Below are 20,138 nucleotides of genomic sequence, written 5' to 3' on the forward strand. Positions count from 1 at the left end.
GGTTGGATTTTTGGGCTAATTTCAACAAAAGGCACAAGTAATTGTGATGAAATAAAATGTTGCGTGTTTGGTTGTAATTTTTGGTGTTGCAATTTTTTTTTTATTCCCTCAACAAAATAAGGGTAATCAAATAGTTTTCAAGTTTTATCCAATTAGAACTTCTATCCAATTAGAAATGCTGAAAGCAGCAGAACTCGTACCTAGCATTACCAAATCCATGGATCTTGGCTTTGAGCAGAACTCGTACCTAGCATTAACGTGTAACAAAAAACTTTTAAATATATCATGTAACAACAATATTTTTTCAACATGACGTGTAACAACAATATTTTTTTTCAACATTGCGTGTAATAACCTTTTTGAACTATGGTGTGTAACATGTTTTTATACATGACGTATAACAACGGTATTTTTTTTCAACATGACGTGTAACAATCTAATCATGACTTGTCACATGTTTTTGTACATGGCGTGTCACATGTTTCTGTATATGGCGTGTCACATGTTTCTTTACATGACGTGTTACATGTTTTTGTATATGGCGTGTCACATGTTCCTTTACATGACGTGTCACATATTCTGTACGTAGTGTGTCACGTGTTTCTGTACATAGTGAAAACATCTTATCTTTAAAAATGCTTCATTGGTTTGTATAGGAATCTCTTCCCTTACTCAACTGCAAAATGTCGTAACTTTACGCTCAGTTGTCCAGTCGGGGTGATTTTTTTTTTTTAAATCCATGTAACTTATCAAGATTTACGTGTTGACAAATAGTCGAAGGCGGTTTGTTGCCGTTTTGACCCCAAAAAACCTCATTGTAACCTTAAATTTGAATTTTTACTCTTTTTTTACTTTTTTTTTTTTTAAGATTTGACCTCCCATTTTTTTAAATTTTGTTTAGGGTAAAATTGGTCTTGACAGTAGAAAACTATTATAATTTTTTTTAGATTTTAGGGTGCAAGAAAAGAGTGCAAAAAGTTAACTTAAAAATAATGAAAATGTACTTATATAATGTTTTTATATAAATTGAATATTTGTAAGGTAGACATGAAAAGTTAACTTTGTGCTTACTAAATGCTGTTTTTATATAATGTTTATATTTCATTATTTTAATTATTTTTTTATATTGTTAGTTCATACAATGGAAGGGTTTTCTCAAGAGCAAACTGCAACGATCATGTTTGCTATTGTATTAGCCATTGAGCTATTCTAACATGATATTTTTAGCTAATACTTTGGTTCAAGGATGTTATCATATTTTAATGTATATTAGAAAGCGTAAAAGATCCAAAACTAATACTTATAGGAGACATATTATTAGGCAATTGAATTTTAGGAGAATAGTGTTTGATTCTGATTTAACATGCATTGAAAATATTAGAATGGATAGACCTGCATTTTATAAACTATATAATAATATACTTCAATGCATTGGTAGGCTTACACCAACAAAAAACATGAATGTTGAGGAAATGGAGGCTATCTTTTTGTACATCATATCTCATTATGCAAAGAATAGGATCATAAAGAGAGAATTTGTTAAAAGTGGTGAGACAATGAGTAAGCATTTTGGTTTAGTTTTGAATTCTGTTTTAAGATTGCAATCAATACTGCTAAAGAAGCCAGAGCCTGTACCCGAGAATTCAACTTACTTCAGATGGAAATGGTTTAAGGTAAACTAAAATTTCTTAAACATTTATAACTTGAGTATAAGAATTTATTAAAAATGCAACTAAAGGATAATTTTTGTCATTATTCTATTGGAAACAATAGAATTGTTTAGATGCTTTAGAGGGAACTTACATTAAAGTCAATGCCCTGAAAATTGATAAGCCTACATATAGAATAAGGAAAAATGAAACTGCTACAAATGTGTTAGGGGTATGTTCACAGGATATGCAATTCATATATATCTTACTTGGATGGGAGGGTTCTGCTTCAGACTCTAGGGTTCTTCGAGATGCAATATTTAGAAGAAATGGATTGAAAGTCCCAAAAGGTATGAGGAAAATATACACTCAATTATTAACTATTTTAGAGTAATGGACTAAAAATAAATTTTTTATCATAGGTTTTTTCTACTTATGTGATGCTGGGTATACAAATGGAAAGGGGTTTTTAACTCCATATAGATGTCAGCGTTATCATTTGAATGAATGGAGACAAAATCGTACTCCTCGTTCAAAAGAAGAACTGTTTAATTACAAACACTTTTGTGCTAGCAATGTTATTAAGAGATGTTTTGGATTCCTTAAGATGAAATGGACAATACTTAGAGAAAAGTCTTGGTACCCAGTGAAAACAAAATGTAGAATTATCTCTGCTTGTGCATTGTTACACAATTACATTAGGAGAGAAATGACACATGATCCACCTGAGGATGAAATGGATGAAGAGTATGTGGAATCAGAAGCGATGAAAAATGCAGATATGATCCAATACATTGAGACATCAAATGCATGGACTACTTGGAGAAATAACTTGGCACAAGAAATGTGGAATGATTTGATAGCTTCTAGAAATGAAACTTAATTTTTTTATTTGGTTCAACAAATGTTGTATGCTTTATTTGTAATAACTCAAATTTGTGTTGATTGAGACATATTTGTATTTGTTCTTAATTAGATAAGTTATGTTTCTTCTTTAATTTTTAATTAACTATTGTATACTATATATTTGTTATTATGTCGTTTCTATATTATGTTTTATACTTATAGATGGAAGTTGCATCATCTCAAGGATTAGGGAAGACAAGCAAAAGATCCACCCATCAGTGGACACCTACTGAAGATGGAGTCTTAATTGACTGCTGCATTGATCTTGTGAATGAAGGAAGTTGGGGTAGAGATAATGGAACATTCAAGCCTGGTCACTTGCAACAACTTGAGTAATAAATGAAAGAAAGGATCCCAAATTGCAACATAAGGGCTATCCCCCATATTAACTCTAGAATGAGGTTGTTGAAGACACAATATAAGGAAATTGCTGAGATGATATCGCATTCCGCTTCTGGATTCGGTTGGGATGATGTCAAGAAATGTGTTACTTGTGATGATGATGTTTGGATTGGTTGGGTTAAGGTAATGATTCTAATTTATTTTACAACATTGTTATATTCTAAAATTAGGCATATATTTGGTTTTACATGGTTTTTTGATGCCTTGTATTTGGTTATATATATAGAGTCACCCAACTGTTGCAGGACTTAGAAACAAGCCTTTCCCTCACTTTGATCAATTCGCCATTATATTTGGGAAGGATAGAGCAACTAGGGAAGAAGCAGAGTTACCAACTGATGCAATGGAGAACATAGAAATTGAGGAAGTTGCATTTGCAGCAACAAAGGTAGCTTCAGAAGCTTTCAGTGCATTGAATGTTAATGAAGATGACAATGCTGATGATGATGTTTCTCCTGCTCAAGCTACCAATAGTGAGGGATCCACTGCTGCTAGAAGAAGGACTATAGAGCAAGGTGACAGAGAGATGAGTCGCAAAAAAACTAAGACAAAAAGTAATGGTGACAACATTGTTCATGCATTCCAATCTAGTGTGGATAAAATTGGAGAAATCTGTCAAGGTGCAAGGGAAGGAATTGATAAATTAGCAAGTTGTTTTCAATTCATGGCTGAAGATGCGAGGTTGAAAAAGCATGTAGCTGAGATAGTTCAAGGAGTTGAAGGTTTGACTCTCGAAGAAATTGTTAAGGCTAGACATATCATCTTTAGTGATATGTGGAAGATAAATTATCTATTTTCATTGTCAAAGGAGTTGCAGAAAATTTATGTGAAGACTTTGCTTAGTGGCTCTATCTAAATGATAGGCATTGTTATTGCAAAGAACTAGTTATCAATTTAGGGTAAACTTTAACAGTGTTATTAACTTTGAACTCTTTTATATTTTAACAATGATATGTCTATCTTTTAGGTGACTTCAACTTTAGTTTATTAGAACTTTATGACTTTTGGTTTAAAGCATCAATCAGGGAACTTCATTTATGATTTTCAATTATATGATTTTGGTGATGTTATGCTTGTTATTTTGTTTTAACTTGATAACAAGTTATTTTAAATTTGTAATTTTTTTAAAAAAATTAATTAGAGATTGCAAATTATGAATATTTTATTACCAATTTGCTATTGATTACAAGAAAGAAAGTTATCACGTTAATGTATATATATAAAACGTATTAAGAAATAAAAATAAAATATTATCTTTTAAAAAAAATTTAAAATAAAATATACAATATAAAAAATTATATTAAAAATAAAAATAAAATATATACTTATAATAAAAAATAAAAAATATATTTAATTAAAATATATTTAAAAATAACATTATATAAAAATTAACAATAAAAAAATACATGTTAAACTTGTATTTTAATATATAAAAATAGTTTTAAAAATTAATATAAAACAAACACTGCAATGTTATCTTCTCTACATTTTAATTATTACATTATTTATATATCAAACACTGCAATGTTATCTTTCCTACAATCACATTACTTACAATCAAATCACATTACATTGTAAAGTACCAAACGTTATTTTGTTTCTTCCTTATGGGTAATAAGAAAGCCCCGGCCTTTTACGATGCAGGCAGAGTAACCTCACTACAATCAATTCCTTTCTCTTTTGATTTGCTATCTCCAGCTCCTGATTCTTCACTCTCTGATAACCCAAATGGAGAAGACACATTCTCAGGTTCCCTCTTAATTTTTAGAGTAGCATTATCTATACTGCTGCCAAGCAGTGATCCACCAGTTCCAACAGATGCCCTAGCACCAAAATCAGGTGTTGCAAAGCCTTGAGATGAAATCTGAGCTTCAGCATTAGAGACAGGGGGCACTAAATTTGCTCTCCTCGTACGTGAGTTTTTATGTGGTCTCTGACCACCCCACTGGGTGATAGCATGCGAAGAGGAACCTGTAGACATTGGCCGTTTTTGATTGCTCCCAACACCTAACGCTTGTATCTTATTTAGATTTGGCTGTTCCCAACCCTGCAAAGCTCCAGATGAGAGGTGAACTTTCGAAGATGAGTCTAACACCATGATGGAACCACTTCGTGGTGCCCTAGAAACCTTTCCTTTTAGCATTGTAGTCTGCCCACTTGATTGGTTGTCATCCTGGAGACTTGCCCTAACAAACAGAGCCATTACAGAAATCAATAACCAGTGAGAAGAAAACATTAAATGAATATCATACTCGGCAATTAAATGTAAAATTTGATAGCCGTTAACTATGTAAGTTTTCTGCCCACATATTTTCACTACAGACTGCTAGAAATAAAATGAAGGCACATACTTATTATTTGTTTTCGTTAAAACCCTCTGCTCCAGCATAGCTGCACAATCCCGAGGAATAGAGGTACTCTCCAATTCGTTCCTAAGCACTGTACTGGCATCTGAACCAGCAGCTTCCAAAGAACCATCTGACCTGTTGATTCCACTAACTCCAGGGGAAGATTTTGATCTGTATGCACAAAAGACCCCATTAACATAAGAGTAAGAGAACATTAATACAGAACAGATTTGACAAACAGCTGAAAATTTGTGGATCAGCATAACTCATAAACTTAAAGCCTAAACTTGAAGAAAATAATCAATCCAGTGACAAGACCTTAAGATAGAGGCCGAAAAAATCTTTCTTCATTTTCATCAGAAAATGATAATATCTTATCAAGCATTCAAGAAAGTTATACCAGCAAAGAAGCAGTTATAATCTATATTTATATTACAATTAAAAGCAGGTAAAATAGAAACAACAAAGCAGGATTAGAAATACAAAACAATGCAAGCATTAAGGTCTGTCAATCCAGAATACAATAAAAGTTCTTAAGCCTGGACATTTGTATGCTTGACTGCGATTTTATTAGTAGTCAAATTTAAGAACCTGCATAAATTTTCTACATACAGAACAAAATTTACAAACTTCCATACCTTATGAATAATGACTGCAATCATCAAATCTATCAGCAATAAATAGTAGAACAGAATGTTTCTTCCTCAATTACTACTAAACTGCCAGTTTGATTGATAACAATGATGAAATGCCCACAGACAATCAAAAAAGGATTTTTGTTTACCATGGCAAGCCTCATCAGCAATATATCCAGGATCACATAAAACTCCTAGCCCAAGCCTAAGCCAAATTTTTCATACGCAGTTCAAGTCAAAAACTATTATACTCAATGCAGCCATACTAGATAGTATTCTTTTCCTTTTAATCAGAACCAGGAAGCAAGTTCAATCCTTAGACAATCACCTGAAACCCTGTGTATCACATGATCGCAACTTTGATTCAGAACTCAGCTTCTGTTGCATAGCTCGTTTTAGATCCCAGTCACCAGCAGTAACTCTATTTCCTACAGCTGCAACAGACCGTTTCCTTTTCATCTTTGTTTCCCAACCTTCACCTGACAATCTGCAGATCTTTTCTTCAATTTGAGCAGAACCCCCATTAACAGCTGAAAGCACATCACCATCCTTTTCTATTATTCCCTGCTGCCTTGGATTCAAAGCAGTCCTATTATCAGCCTGGTCTCATGAGAAAGAAAAAAGAAAAAGAGAAAACAAGAAAATAGAATTAATGAAGCATAATATAAAAAAGAGAAAAAGGAAGGTGTGTAATTAAACTATTAGTTTTCAAGTAACTGGCCTATCTTTTGTACTTCTTTATCTTTTTTGCCATAAAATGGCAAACTCAATTATGCCTAACAAAAAACTTTGTTCACTGCTGAGCAAAGATCAAGTGATTTGTCTTTAAACATTGCCTGGAATTTCACAAAAAATGTCTTCAGGAATGCATGTGAAGACTAAGTAGGTTGAAACATTAAAACATTCCAGCAATAATAGAGAAATACAAACCCGTAAATTGGCAACTGACGTGCGAACACGTTTGTTTAGCCCCACCCCTTTTGGCCTATCCTCCAACCTTTGGGTCATTATGTCATGAGGGTTTCTATGAATCTGGCTCCCGATCTTTGCAATGTTTACCCCACTTGAGATATCACTTTGTTGTTGCTTCTTTGAGCCTAAGGCTTCTTTATACCTTTCCAGTTTAGAAATTGACTCACGCAACTTTTTTACTCTATCCCTGTTAGAAACACAATGCAGATTCAATAACCAAACACTGTCCATGCGACTTATGACTAACAGGCATCAAAATCAAGATCAAATATGCACAATGCACATGTGCAGACAGGGAAAAAAAAAGAAAAGAAAAGAACAACCGTGAGAAAAAGCCTCTGAATTGCAGGCAAGCTATATAACATCTAAATATGACAATCGGCATCAAAATCAAGATAAAATATGCACAATGTACATGTGCAGACAGAAAAAAAAAAAAAAAAAAGAACAACTGTGAGAAAAAGCCTCTGAATTGCAGGCAAACTATATAACCTCTATCTATGACAATCGCCTACATTACTCAAGTGGCAAGCCCATGTGTGAAGACAGGATATCTACATGCATGCAGAGAGAATATATTGCATACGCACCATGATACATGAGCAATGCTTGCATTGTAACTAATCATGTACCATGTTGACTGTTTTTTGCCCATTATGTTTCCAGTGAAAGTACCTATCATCACCGGCTTAACTTTAAAGGTTCCCTTGTCACCAAACAATTACAATGAAAAGTCACTAAACTAACTCATAAACTATACCATAATCCATTAAATATAAACCTTTCCACAAATTTAGCATTATCTGCAGGGAATGGTTGCAATAAAGAAGACAGACATACCTGGCCTTCCTAGAGGCATCTTGAACACTTTCTTTGAAGTTCTTAAGCTCCTCCGTTGCCACTGGAGGGGAAGGTTTAGGATGTGCAACTCCAAAAGTGTGATCCTCCGATGTACTACTTCGAAAAGGAACACCCAGAACCCGGCTTAATTCTCCAGACCGTGTATATTTCTGATTGCCTAATGTAATCGGCTCCAAAGGCAAACACTGAGGCAATGGTGGCATATCCGACGACGATCCTGCATTCCCTCGGCTTAAATTATGCCCACTTAACATTTTTTTCTCTCTCCGTCAATCTCCTCACTTAGAACTTCCAAATCTGTACACATAAACCAGAGACCATTAACCCCAAAAGTCAAGTAACTCACTTCTCTTCCTCCTAATAAACTGACACCTTACATATTGTTCAGTTCTTGCCTTTTGCATTAGGATTTGAAAGCTTAAAAATTAAAAGCATAATTTTTTGGAAAACAAATTGCACAGTTTTACTTTCATCAAGAACAACTACGTTAAAGGAGTGTACCATTTTAGACCTTTATTTTTAAACCAATTATAATTTTGCATTTTACCATTTGCTTTTGCTTTTAGCAACTATCTTAAAAAACAAAAGTAAAAACCACAGAGAGTGTTAGCAAATTGTATCAACTATTCTTCGGACATATATCTGAACTTAACTAGACATATTTACAAACCTGCATTTTCTCTCATGCAATGTTAAACCATAACTATTTTCTTCTTCTTCTTCTTCTTCTTCTTTTCCTTTTTGCTAGTTTTTCGAAGACTAAAGCAATAAACTTTGTTGATTTTAAGTCACAAATCAAAATCCCCAATTAAATTCAATTAAATCCACGGAAACGAAAACAATGATCATCAAAAACCCACTAAAAAATCCCCCAAAGGATTCATGAAAAATAATATCCATTTAAATTCATAAATAGGAAACCAAAAAAAATGCAGCTGAAAGCTCAATAATTACCTTTGAACCACCAATTAAAAATAAGAGAGAAATTCAAAATGAAAATTGACAAACGTTTATCTTCCTTCATTACCTCCTCAACCAGGCAAAGAAAGATTTTTAAAAAGAAAATTTTGAAAATTTAAGAAGATAGATAAATAGTAAAAACCCTAACGCGAGAACGAGAGAAATCAGAGAAATAAAGGTTGAAATTCAAGTGAAATTAAGGAAAAGGAAAATCAGCTTAGAGAGTTTAAAGATTCAATTACCTGAGAATCAACCAAGTAAAGAGCAGATCAAAATCAGCAAATTTCTTTTTTGGAGAGATCAAAAAAAAAAAAAAAGAAAAGCGGGAGCGATTATAATGTAATGCGTATATAAAATAAAATAAAACAAAACAAAATTCCTTTAGCCGTAGACTTAATACGTCGTCACTTTTATTTTCTTTTATCAATTTTTTAATGTTGCCTTACCGCGTGCACGTGTTGACGTTATGCTTATGCAGGTATATTTAGAGTAATTACATTTTTTTTTTCAATTGACACCTTTCTATTTTTTTCTCTTAAAAACTGCTATTTAAGTTTAATTACTTCTGTAAATTAATTTTTATTTAATTAAATACTCAAATAAATTCTTTAACTATGTTCAAAAATTTAATTAAGTTCATATCTTTTTATTATATTCAAATAAATCTGCAAACGAGCCGAATAAACTCTTTTTATAAATTATGAATTAACTTTCGTTACTCAATGGTAAATTTGACAATTTTATTATATGTCATCTGCGCTTAGCATGTTAATATGTCATTTTATTTTATTTATGTAAACTTATATTAATTTCCATAATAAAGAAAAACAACAATCCTTCTCAAAGTGAAATTGTTCTTTTACTTCTTTCAAATTTGTTACACCTTTCTTCATACTACCTCAATAAATAATTTGTCAAAACTCTTCTTCCAAAACTCGTAATTATCTCCTATCTCAATAAATAATGGGTAGAGATTTAGAGCAAAAAGATCAACCTTTAAAAAAAGCTCTTCTCTTTTTTATAAATTCGTCCTCTTATCATAATGTTGCTTCACAGTTGAAAACTTGTTCATGCAATGGTGAGAATAAGAATTTGAAACCTCGTATTGATGATCAGCATATCCCATATATTGAAAAGAAACATTCTTTTGAAATCAAAACTGAATCTCTCGACATTGAACGAAGCACTATTTGTAATCTCCAACATAAGGTTGTAAAGATAAAATTTAACCTCCTTTTTTAAATTCATTATGATGAGAAATAGATACAAATTAAAGATGAGTCTCTCAAGCCTGAAGCAGATATTCATCTTGAAGGTGTTATGATCATGAGAAAGATTTGCTACAAAAGGTCTTCTCAATCATCTCCCTAACCCATGACGTTTGGGTTTTTTGTTAAACTCAATTGCTTTTTCTGTTAAAAACCTTTTCCATGCTAAGGACAATCGTGACCAGGACTTAGTTTGAAGCAATTAAATTTTTTTAAATCCCTAATCTAATTATTTTTGAACATGTGATTAAGTAAAAAGGGAAAATCCAATTCCTAGTTAGTAAGTTTTAATTCATGTCATCTGGCACGTGGCAAAAATTTTCAATTGTATAGTTGACTAACAAAAGTTAATCTATAGTTAGTGAAACGAGCTTATTTGATTTAAAATAAAAATTTTAAAATTTATTTAAATACAATAAAAAGATAAGGACTTAATTGATTTTTTTTATATAGTTCAAGGGTTAATTTGGGTATTTAGTTTTTCTAATTTAACAAAGAACTTTTAATTTCAAATTAATTGAATTATTCTTATATTTTCATATCAATTTTTAAAAAATGATTATTGTAATTGCAAGACATAAAACTTTAAAAAATTTCTAAATTATTAAGAAAATTCAAATAAACTAGTATTTTTCAATTTTGTTTGATCAAACTTTTATACTTTTCTTTCAATTGATTAATTATTATTAATTAAAATATCATCATGTCATATTTATGTGCATGTAGTATTAATCTGAAAAGTAAAAAATGTCATCAATGTCACGTTATTATTTATTATTTATAAAAATTTATTTCACTTAAAATAAAAATATAAAAATATGATTAAATACAATAAAGGAATCCATACTTATTAGAATTTTTCTAAAATTTTAAGGCATTTAGTTATAATTTAAAAAATCGTTATTGAGTACTTTATGTGTACAAAATATCTATGTATCTTGAATTCTGTAATGAGGAAGTAGGTTAAGTTGGAGGAAATACTGAAAAATACATGAATTATTCTGAGCTGTTTTTAGCTTAATCTTTAAAATTACTTGTCCAAAGATAGTAGATAGTCACAAAAGCCAGAAGCACAAAACATTGCCCAAAATGCAAAGAGAAAGGAAAGGTGCCAAAGCTATTCTAATTTTAAGTTCATAATGACAAACATCTGTGTCCCACAGGAACTGGGGTTGTTCACAGTAACGATCACTGCCATGAAAAGCACTATTTAGATAAGTGCTTGTTATCTTTGGACAAGAGTTTAACATAAGTACATGCTACACACTCTTAAAACTTATTCACATACTCCCTTCAAGAAAAAACATAAAAGAGAGAGACACTAATATTGTAATAGATTTGGAGACACTCTTATTTAGACATACATAAGACAAACTGCCTAATGAAGCTGAGCACTGTGGTTCTCTTTTACCAGTTCACCATCCCAAGCTCACTGTCCTCCTTAATGTCCTCATCCTATCAACCTTCCTTTGTGTATGTGTTGATTGCTTTCTCTTAAGAACCTGTTATGTGTTCATGATTGAAGAAAACATTATACTGACATAGGAACGATGATGCAAGGAACAAAAGCAACATAGAATTGTGTGTTGTTTCTCAAAAAATAGAGTGATGAACATTTGTATCTTTTTTAAGTTTGGATGCCAAAAGCAGGGAAGCAAGAACTCAGCAAACATATATATTTAGACCATTTCTTTTGGATCTTCATCAAAGTTGAGAGTTACCTCTTGCTTTCGCCTTTGCTCGTTTTCCTCCTGCTCAAAATTAAAATCAAGAAGCAGTGTTTATTTAGCATATTTTTATATAAAGAACCAATTAATTTCAATTTTTACAAGAAAAAAAAAGTATCCGTTTACCACAAGCTGCTTTAGCTTTGCATTCTCCTGTTTGAGCTGATTCAACTCTAATTCCAACTCCACTGTATATGCCTGCAATTGAAGGCGGTCAATAATGTGCATGATGAGAGTCCAAAATGTAACAGTTGAAGGTATTTTATCTCCACAGTGCACTTTAAATGCTGTTTGCAAAGAAATTCATGGGCAACCAAAAATATTTAGTACACGAATGGCTAGCAAGAGCTCTCAAAAGAAAAAAAAATTTATATCTGCATGTGAAATAAGTATGAACCTGTTTCCTTGCTCGAGATCTTGCTGCTGACTCTCGATTCTTAATCATGCGGCGCTGTCTCCTTTCCACTACCACCTCTGGTGGACCATCTATGATCCTCTTCTTTTTATGTAGCACAGCAGGCTCTAACAAACTATTAGTACCGCTCCCATTTTTGGCGCCATTTGAAGATTCCCCCATAATAATTTTAGACTCTGTGAAAATAGGATATGCTGCTGCGTAACCATTGCCTGCTGTTGCCAAGTTGTTGGCGACAATTTGGTGACCTGGGAATAGCCCCATCACATGTCCCATTCCGAAGTTTGCGTCCAAGCTTGCATTGTTGTTTTGAATTGGTGTCACCATTTTTTGTTGAGAAGATCCTATCACATGCCCCATTCCATAGTTTGCATCCAAATTTGTGCCATTGGTCTGGATGATAGGGGTCACCTTCTTTTGTTGGGAAGATCCCGATGGTTCTTGAACAACTCCTGCTTTGATGAGAAAATCCTCCAAAGTCATCTCTCCAAATGTTTGTTGCCGCTGAGGAGGTTCATGATCAGTAATGTTGTTAGCTTTTCGCTGCTGTGGTAGCTCTTTCTGTATCTCAAACCATACCTCATCCACTGTTTTCTTGCAAAGTGGGGTAGGGATGGAAAAAGAGCCTTGTCGTGCTAGAGTTGGCTGGCTGCCCATTCCTTTGTCATTGATAGGTTCATTTTGGTTGAGTTGTGATGGAACTTGGTTTTCCTCGACATTCCACAAGTTGGCAAGGAATTCATCCATGTTCATGGACCCAAAAGTCTTCCCACTCTTAAGTTGAATTTCATCAAGAGTAAGTGAGAAAATGGAATTCTGTTTGTTTAAGGAAGAAATGGATTGATCCGGTGTTGCTTCCTCATGCGGTGATTGTGGTGCTTGTACCAGTGATCCTGTTTTGATTCCGCCATAGGCTACACTTTCTGATTCAGAAAGTGCCATTATTTACCGCAAACTGGAGACTGCCCTCTTGTGTTGAATAAGATGGCACAGGTACTATGCTTTATGATTATGCTATGACAAAAACGCTCAAACATAAGTTTCAACACACAAAAAAATCATACAGTTTATGGTAGAAGTTAATTTGTCATCTAGATTAAAATAGTTGACACACTTGAAAAGCAGGTAATTAACCTGAAGACAAGTAAAGAAACATTAAATTTATCCTTTTATTAAATAATGTTTGAACGTAGCTTCAGATTATTGTTTTGATGTGTATATTTCCAGGAGTTATTTTCTTTGTCAAAAGACAAAATGAATTGGCCTTTTACAATGCATGCATACCGCTAACATGCCCCAAGGGCCCCAAGGATAGCCTTTAAAATTTAAACCATATGGGCTAGGGCAAAACATTAGGCCTAAGTCCTTAAATATTCTTCAATTCAACCATCCATTTAGATAATGATACTCTTCTCTCTCTAGTGGCTCTGTTTCCATTTTCCCTTTTCCTTTATATTACCAAAATTTGATTGCATTTAAGCCTTTTCTTTGCATTAGACAAGGCATAGTTTAGCAGTAATTAATTACCGTATTTTAATAAAAATATAATTCACCGAGCATTTAACTCAATAATAAGTACTTGTTGAAGACGTGGGTTGAAATCTCTCGTCTCTAAAATAAGATAAATAAATAAAATCTAACATATTGATGTGAAGCTCTAAACAGGGTCCAAATCGACATGAAATGATGAGTTTTTGTCTATCTCCATGCTGGGCTTGTGGCACCTAAATATTACCTAAGGATTTCATATATCTATATTGTTGGTTTCTCCTTTTCTAGTTTTCTGAATAATCTTTGGCCATTGCATGTGCTTGAATTCAGAGATTTTACTTTCCCATAGCTGAGTACAAATTATATTATAAAAAAATTTCTAAATATAAAATCAATCTCAAGGAAAGAATGTAGAGCATGTCAAAATTTTGAACTCATCAATGCATTTGGATACATAAATAACAAATGTTTAGAAGTAGAAATCCGGGAAAGAATGAGAGCATCAGTTTAAGCTTGGTGCCGTTGGGAAAACGAAACACCGACATGCAAGTGTATAGATCAACTAGATATCCAAGAAGAAAAAGAAAAGAAATCCAACAAGAGAAACTATCAAAGATATGAACAAGTAAGGCATGATGAAGAAGAGAAACCATATCGAGAAATGGGAAAAGAAATGTAAACACCTACCTGAATGTGATGTGCTGGGAGAAGTTTTGGGAAAAGAAAACCAAGTTCTCTTTTTTCATGTGTTGAAAAGAACCCAAAAGGAGGGAATCTGTGGAGTGGAGGGGAGGAAGGGGTCTCTTTGCTTTTGGTTTTGAGTGGGGTGAGAAGGTGAGGGAACTGTAACTGCCATGGCCACCTTAATACATGCAATGGGTGTGGTCCCCACTTTGGGCACAGTTTTTGACACGTTTGCGCCACATGCCTCTTGGTTTCTGCCAAAATTCCCTTATAAGGAGTCAAATTCTCAGATGCCTCCCCATCACCCTTTGATTTGAATAAAATACTATACTTGGTAACAGTTGGAAATGATAGTCAGGGTTAATTAGCACAAGGAATTCCATTTGGGCCCTCTCTTACCTTAAAATTACTAGTTTGAACTTGGAACACATTTATAATCTTGTCTTCCATCTCTTTCAAACAATTTAAGGACAAGTCCGAGATTTGGGATGTCCTTCAAACCGATGGGTAGAATGTTAAGACAAGCAGCAGTATGTCCTATATATGTTCCATAATTATTGGTCGATTCGAAACAATTAATCAATTTTCATGTGGTGAAATGCTACATATGTCTAGCTAAAATTATGGTCATGTTGCAGCTGTAGCATGAGTTTGGATTATTTCCACCTTTGGTTTTGTATGTGTGTCTATAGATGTGCATGTGCAAGTATGAATTCTATTCATAATGTGGTACCAGGTGCTTCTGTTAGGTCACAATCAGCACATTCATAGCATACTTTCGTCTTTCATGGTCTTTGGGGGTGATCATTAAGAAATGTCAAAATGCCAACTTGAACTTTCTGACCTGGTTAAATAAATGCATTGAATGCTTAACAAGGTGCGTAGCTGGTTGCCTAATTAGCCTTACACATCAAACGCAAGGATGACATATGTATTTTTTATCAAAATTTTCTTCGGATTGTTTTCCCCTTTGACGATTTTCATCTTGTTGAATTTCAGACCAATGGAACTGGAAACATCTGCTTCAGTGAATGACACAAATAAGTTTCTCTGAGGATGCGTTTTGGTTTGCATCAGCTATGCTTCTCTGCCCTTTTGTTTAGGCTTTCTTTAAACGTCTTCCCTGCATTACTGATGGCTTTCCTGTATTTGGTATCACAATCATTTCAGTTCTACATAAAGTCATGTAAAAGATTTTCCATTTTACAATTTGAGAAAGTGGATTGTATTTGTATCTTGTTGCATTGTTGTGATTGCTTGAATAGTATTCCTTCAATCCAAGCCATGCTGCTGAGGAAGTTCTATTCTACTATATTCTGAAAGCTACTTGGATTACTTTTCTGATTGACTGGCTCTCTCTGGAGTTACTCTATTCTTCAGTTTCTATCTCTTGACACAAGTTGAAGTTGCAAGTCAGTTTTGCGTTCTACTTCAGAATGCCCAGCAAACTGTTCCCCGATTGTCTTGCTTCTGTCAAGCCCTGCATCCGTGGTAATTTGTCAAATTTCAGTTATGTAAGATTGCAGCTCTTCTTTATGTGGATTGCAACTCCCTTAGACAATTTAAACGTTTTGGGGATCTTACTTCATGTATACATTACTTGTAACAAGCTTTTGTAGTGTAACGCTATAAAATGAGATGTAGAGATGACAAAAAATGAGAACTAAGCAGAAAGAAGAATTCTCATTCATTGAATAACGAATAATGAATCTGATGTAACACAGGCTTATCATTCTAAAACCAAAACGCATTTACACAATAAACATTTAAAGAATGAAAGAAACCATGAATAATTTAGGGTACAATTTTATCTGCATTTGGTCTATAAGGGTGATGCTCCTCTCCAAGCAACAGTGCTCGAAGTATGGCCTCACATAAACCATTGTAATGCACAAGCAAGTGTCCACCATCAGGAACTTCATGATATTGAATCCAGGGCAGCTTTCTTGAAATGCATCGTTGAAGTTCAAATGGAACAATCTTGTCTTCATAACCTTGCCAGATATGAACAGAGGTTTCATTCGGAGGGAATGGGTTACTTAGATCCATTGGATCGAAGTCCCAATCACCATAACAGACCAGAAAGTCATTCCTGAGAGTATTAAAAACACATCGTTCTCGTAATCTTTCCTGTTGACACAAACATAATTGTCAACATGATTATCATTTGACTGTTATTGTGCAAGTATAGATTTATGTTGATGTAGAAGAATTGTTTTCAAATTTTGTGTTCAGTAAGAAGCCTTTTCTTTGTCCCTTGTTTGTGCAAACACAATGTTATCTTTACCTTGGTGAGCATGGGGAATCCTTCTGTTTTCTTCAGTGCTTCTATATCTCTTTTATTGAAGAATACAGGCTCTTTTTCCATGATAGAAGGTGAAGGGAACCATTTATGAGTAACCCACCAGTGTAACAGCGTAGGGGCATATTTTGCTATCCAATATAACAACCTGACAAGTGCTCTCCTATAATCCTCTCTTGTCAGACTGTCAGGAAAGGAGGCCCATCGATAATTAATGACTGGGACTACCATAGCCACACCTGCTAGCCTGCACAAATGGTTTTGAGGTAAGTAAAATATATAATGACAGGAGTGAAGCAGCAAAACTTTGCATCAGAACATTTGAGTGGTTTGCCTTTGTGGTATATATTTGAGGCAACTCCAGATGGGGTATGATCCCATTGAGACTCCAATCACATAAAACCTGGGTCCTATCTGTAATTGATCGGCAAGTTCTTGAATGTCAAATGCTTCACTTTTAACTGAGCGCCTTGGATTAGGGTCACTTTCTCCATAGCCAGCCCGATCATATAGCAGAAAATATATCCCCAACTTTTCTGTTAGTTCCTGGAAACTTAACCAACTTTGATGTTAACTTCATTTAACGTTCACAGATTTAGGCCTACACGTTCTTTCTTCCTTGACTGGAAGGTGTAACAGGATTCTCCTTGTTAAACAATAGAATTTTTAGTAAGGGTGATTTTTAAACAATCTAAAGAAATTTTCAAGAAAAGATGACATAACAACTATTGTTGTGAAAAATACATGCACTTTTATTAGTCATATAAAACACTCAATAAATTCTTCTGAATATTGCTGTTAAAAAAAAAAAAACTCCAAATCATGCCATATGGGTTCCTAATATGTTTTCCTGGCAATTCCTATGAATTCAAAGACTAGTTTCTGCCCAACTAATAAACTCTAGAAGTTTTACCAATACCCTTTTTCTGTTTCATATCCCATCTATTTCCTATATTCTAAAGCCTAATTATCTTAATATCCAAAGCACTGTAAATTTGAGAAGAGAGTTAAATGTTTTGTACTTGGGAAACTTGAAAATTCATTTCTTTGGAGCTTCCAAAGCCATGAACAATAATGATCTTGCAGTTTGATTTGGCCTTGGGCACACCTCTCTCTCTGTAAGCTAGATGTCTTCCATCACTGAGTTTGACTCTTGGTGACTTAACTGGAGGATCCTCTAGTGAACCATCAGTTTCCTGTGGAGCAGGAAGTCGTGTGGCCTGAGAAATTATTCCCAGAAAATCAATCAGCAATATCACCACTTTTTTTGAAGAAAAAAGTATACCTAGCAACTATACTTCAATTAAATCATCTCAGCAATATACCATAAAGGAAAGATTCAGGTTACTCACCATTCAAATTCCACTAAAAGAAATGTTGTATTTGAGATTCAGGTGACTCCCCAGATCAATGATGTTTGATTTCCTTGCCTTCTCTTTCTCCTTTGACTTGCAGATGCTTGCAGCTGCCTTTCTATCAAGGAATTAGTTAACAGACAGAACAGCAGTTTAGAAAACCTGCATTCGTTGCTTGCTTTTCCCTTTAAGCAGCTGCCACTTTCTCATGAGTTACTTTTGGCACAGTCAGTGCAGCATCCTTGTCAAGTGGTGGTCTGCTATAGCTTACTAGGAATATTCTTCAAACCAGAAAGCAAAGTTGGAGAGTAAAGTATGAGTCTAATTATCAATCATTGATATATAGTTTAAAGTTTAAAGTTTAAACGGAAGAATTTCCCAGAGAGAATATAATGATTCCTTGAGGATCTAGTGGTTTTGTGCTTTCCTCTCTGTGGGCCCCAAGGGTTGTGATTGACCTGCTCTATTCAACTCAAAAATTCAAAATGAAAGATGAATACCAGCCCTATGATTTGCAGTAACTTTCATGTCGCTTAGGAGCAACGTGATTTGAATATTGTTTGCAAAGTACAGGTAATTCCCAACTCTCAAGTACAGCTAATGAAATATAACCCCAATGGTAAAATAAGGTAAAATATTTTTTAAATTTTAATCAAAATTATATGAAAATTCATCAATTTTTAAAATAGATATTTTATTTTTAAAAAATATTTTTTATTAAACACATAAATATAACCGTTAATCAACTATTAATATTTTCGTCATCTTATTAAAATAGTAAAAATAAAAAGATAATTTTATTTTTAATTAATTTTTATAATTTTATTATTTTTATTGATTAAACAAAAACTCTATGTTTGGAGAGCATGGATATGGTTCTTCCCTCCTTCGGGGAGCATCGATCGGTGCTCTCCTCCCTTGGGAGCACCGGTCCATGCTCTCTTTTCTTAGGAAGCATCTTTATTTTTTAAAATATAATTATAATTTTTAAATTAATAAAAATAAAAAAATATTTTAATTTTTTTTATAATTTCTGTTAAAAGTATTTATGCTTTTGAGATGAAATATTAATTTTAAAAATTAATAAATTTTCATATACTTTCTGTTAAAACTGAAAAAAAAAAATATTTTACTCTCTCAAAGAAGTGATGTTACATGCTTTTCAAATGCTAGGAGGGGCCAGTTTGGGGCAACTATCCTGTCAGTTAAAATGGGTACTCAAGTGTTTTTTCTGTGGCTCCCCATCTTTTAAAAGGGAAGGAAATTACAAGGAAATGTGGTGAGGTGAAGGCTTATGACCACGTATTTGAGCCTCCTTCCATGTTTGGAAGAAACCATACCTATTTAGGGGTTTGATACCCAGAATTTATCATAGGCATGGAAGGAGGAGGAAAACAATTCAAGAATATTCATCATTTCCCAAGTTTAAGGACAATCATGGTGTATGTCATGACTGTTCAACCTCATTCATGCAAATTTACTACACAAACAAATTGAATAACCATGAGATATCTAGTTTTTTTTAACATCAACTAAGATGCCAATGATAATTCCATAGATTGCCTAAAAAACCGAAGAAAAAATGAAAATCAAAGTGGCAAAAAATAAAGTAAAAAGGGATTTGGTGGAAATGGGTTCATTGGCATGCTCTCTGCTCTTATGTCATGTACAAATACAATTATTAGGCATATGATTTTCCAGGGTTCCTACCATGACATCATGATCTATGAGTTTATACCATGCCCAAGAATATTCTTGTAGTTCCTTGCAGGACTGTGCTGGCTGCTCTTACAAACCATTGCAACACCACCATTTTTCTATTGTTTTGGTTGCTTTTAACTTGGGACACCATTCTTCTCCTATACAACATGGTTGCTCAAGTCCTCTTAACCTATTTAAAAAAAAACCCCAAAAAATAAACAACCCTTTTTTGTTGTACCAACAGAAAATTGTTCAATTTTTGTGTGAAAATTTTTTCTAATTGACTTGCCCTTTGTGAGATGAAACTTTAAAAGGCAAAAAAAAAACATTTAATTACTATAATTTATAACAAGTTTTACTTTAAATTGATCCGTCTTTTGCAGGCAGAAAGAATGCCTTTAAAGCTTTTGCAGGCCCAGAGAATGGACCACTCCATTGCAGGTCTGGGCTTGGAATTGTAGT

General features: G+C 33.6%; 2 protein-coding genes and 1 pseudogene across 4 annotated transcripts; all 3 read right to left on the reverse strand.

The window, feature by feature from the left end:
- Nucleotides 1-4,629: 4,629 nt before the first annotated feature.
- LOC18590329 (uncharacterized) lies at nt 4,630-9,110 on the reverse strand (annotated as a pseudogene). The gene is made up of 6 exons (XR_016028293.1): nt 8,976-9,110; nt 7,753-8,070; nt 6,871-7,099; nt 6,269-6,540; nt 5,309-5,476; nt 4,630-5,143 (listed from the first exon to the last, which is right to left on the reverse strand). The product of XR_016028293.1 is annotated as an uncharacterized LOC18590329 (transcript).
- Nucleotides 9,111-11,091: 1,981 nt separating this feature from the next.
- On the reverse strand, nt 11,092-14,461 carry DPBF2 (Basic-leucine zipper (bZIP) transcription factor family protein). The gene is made up of 5 exons (XM_018128502.2): nt 14,322-14,461; nt 12,126-13,157; nt 11,855-11,926; nt 11,723-11,752; nt 11,092-11,503 (listed from the first exon to the last, which is right to left on the reverse strand). The coding sequence occupies exons 2-5, from the start codon at nt 13,083-13,085 to the stop codon at nt 11,417-11,419; spliced, it is 1,149 nt and encodes a 382-aa protein (XP_017983991.2). The 5' UTR covers nt 13,086-13,157; nt 14,322-14,461; the 3' UTR covers nt 11,092-11,416.
- Nucleotides 14,462-15,984: 1,523 nt separating this feature from the next.
- Nucleotides 15,985-18,303, reverse strand: LOC18590331 (uncharacterized). Of its 2 annotated transcripts, XM_007015779.3 has the most exons (5): nt 17,973-18,303; nt 17,643-17,840; nt 16,955-17,166; nt 16,606-16,867; nt 15,985-16,448 (listed from the first exon to the last, which is right to left on the reverse strand). In XM_007015779.3, the coding sequence occupies exons 1-5, from the start codon at nt 17,973-17,975 to the stop codon at nt 16,113-16,115; spliced, it is 1,011 nt and encodes a 336-aa protein (XP_007015841.3). In that variant the 5' UTR covers nt 17,976-18,303; the 3' UTR covers nt 15,985-16,112. The 2 variants fall into 2 exon arrangements, with proteins under 2 accessions (XP_007015841.3, XP_088665579.1); XM_088809453.1 differs by lacking the exon at nt 17,973-18,303.
- Between the last annotated feature and the right edge of the window lie 1,835 nt (nt 18,304-20,138).

Source organism: Theobroma cacao, chromosome 9, assembly GCF_053813885.1.
Source record: "Theobroma cacao isolate CCN51 chromosome 9, ASM5381388v1, whole genome shotgun sequence".
Classification (NCBI taxonomy): Eukaryota; Viridiplantae; Streptophyta; class Magnoliopsida; order Malvales; family Malvaceae; genus Theobroma; species Theobroma cacao.

Excerpts from the sequence above, each read along its gene's own strand:
- LOC18590331 (XM_007015779.3), bottom strand. Across the intron at positions 17,167-17,642 it reads TGAATTTTCAAGTTTCCCAA|GAACTAACAGAAAAGTTGGG; the intron begins GTACAAAACATT and ends TTAAGTTTCCAG. Across the intron at positions 16,449-16,605 it reads GATTCCCCATGCTCACCAAG|GAAAGATTACGAGAACGATG; the intron begins GTAAAGATAACA and ends TTGTGTCAACAG.
- DPBF2 (XM_018128502.2), bottom strand. The coding sequence starts at position 13,085 with ATGGCACTTTCTGAATCAGAAAGTGTAGCCTATGGCGGAATCAAAACA. Across the intron at positions 11,753-11,854 it reads CAAAGCTAAAGCAGCTTGTG|GAGGAAAACGAGCAAAGGCG; the intron begins GTAAACGGATAC and ends AATTTTGAGCAG. Across the intron at positions 11,504-11,722 it reads AGCAAAGGCGAAAGCAAGAG|GTTCTTAAGAGAAAGCAATC; the intron begins GTAACTCTCAAC and ends AACACATAACAG.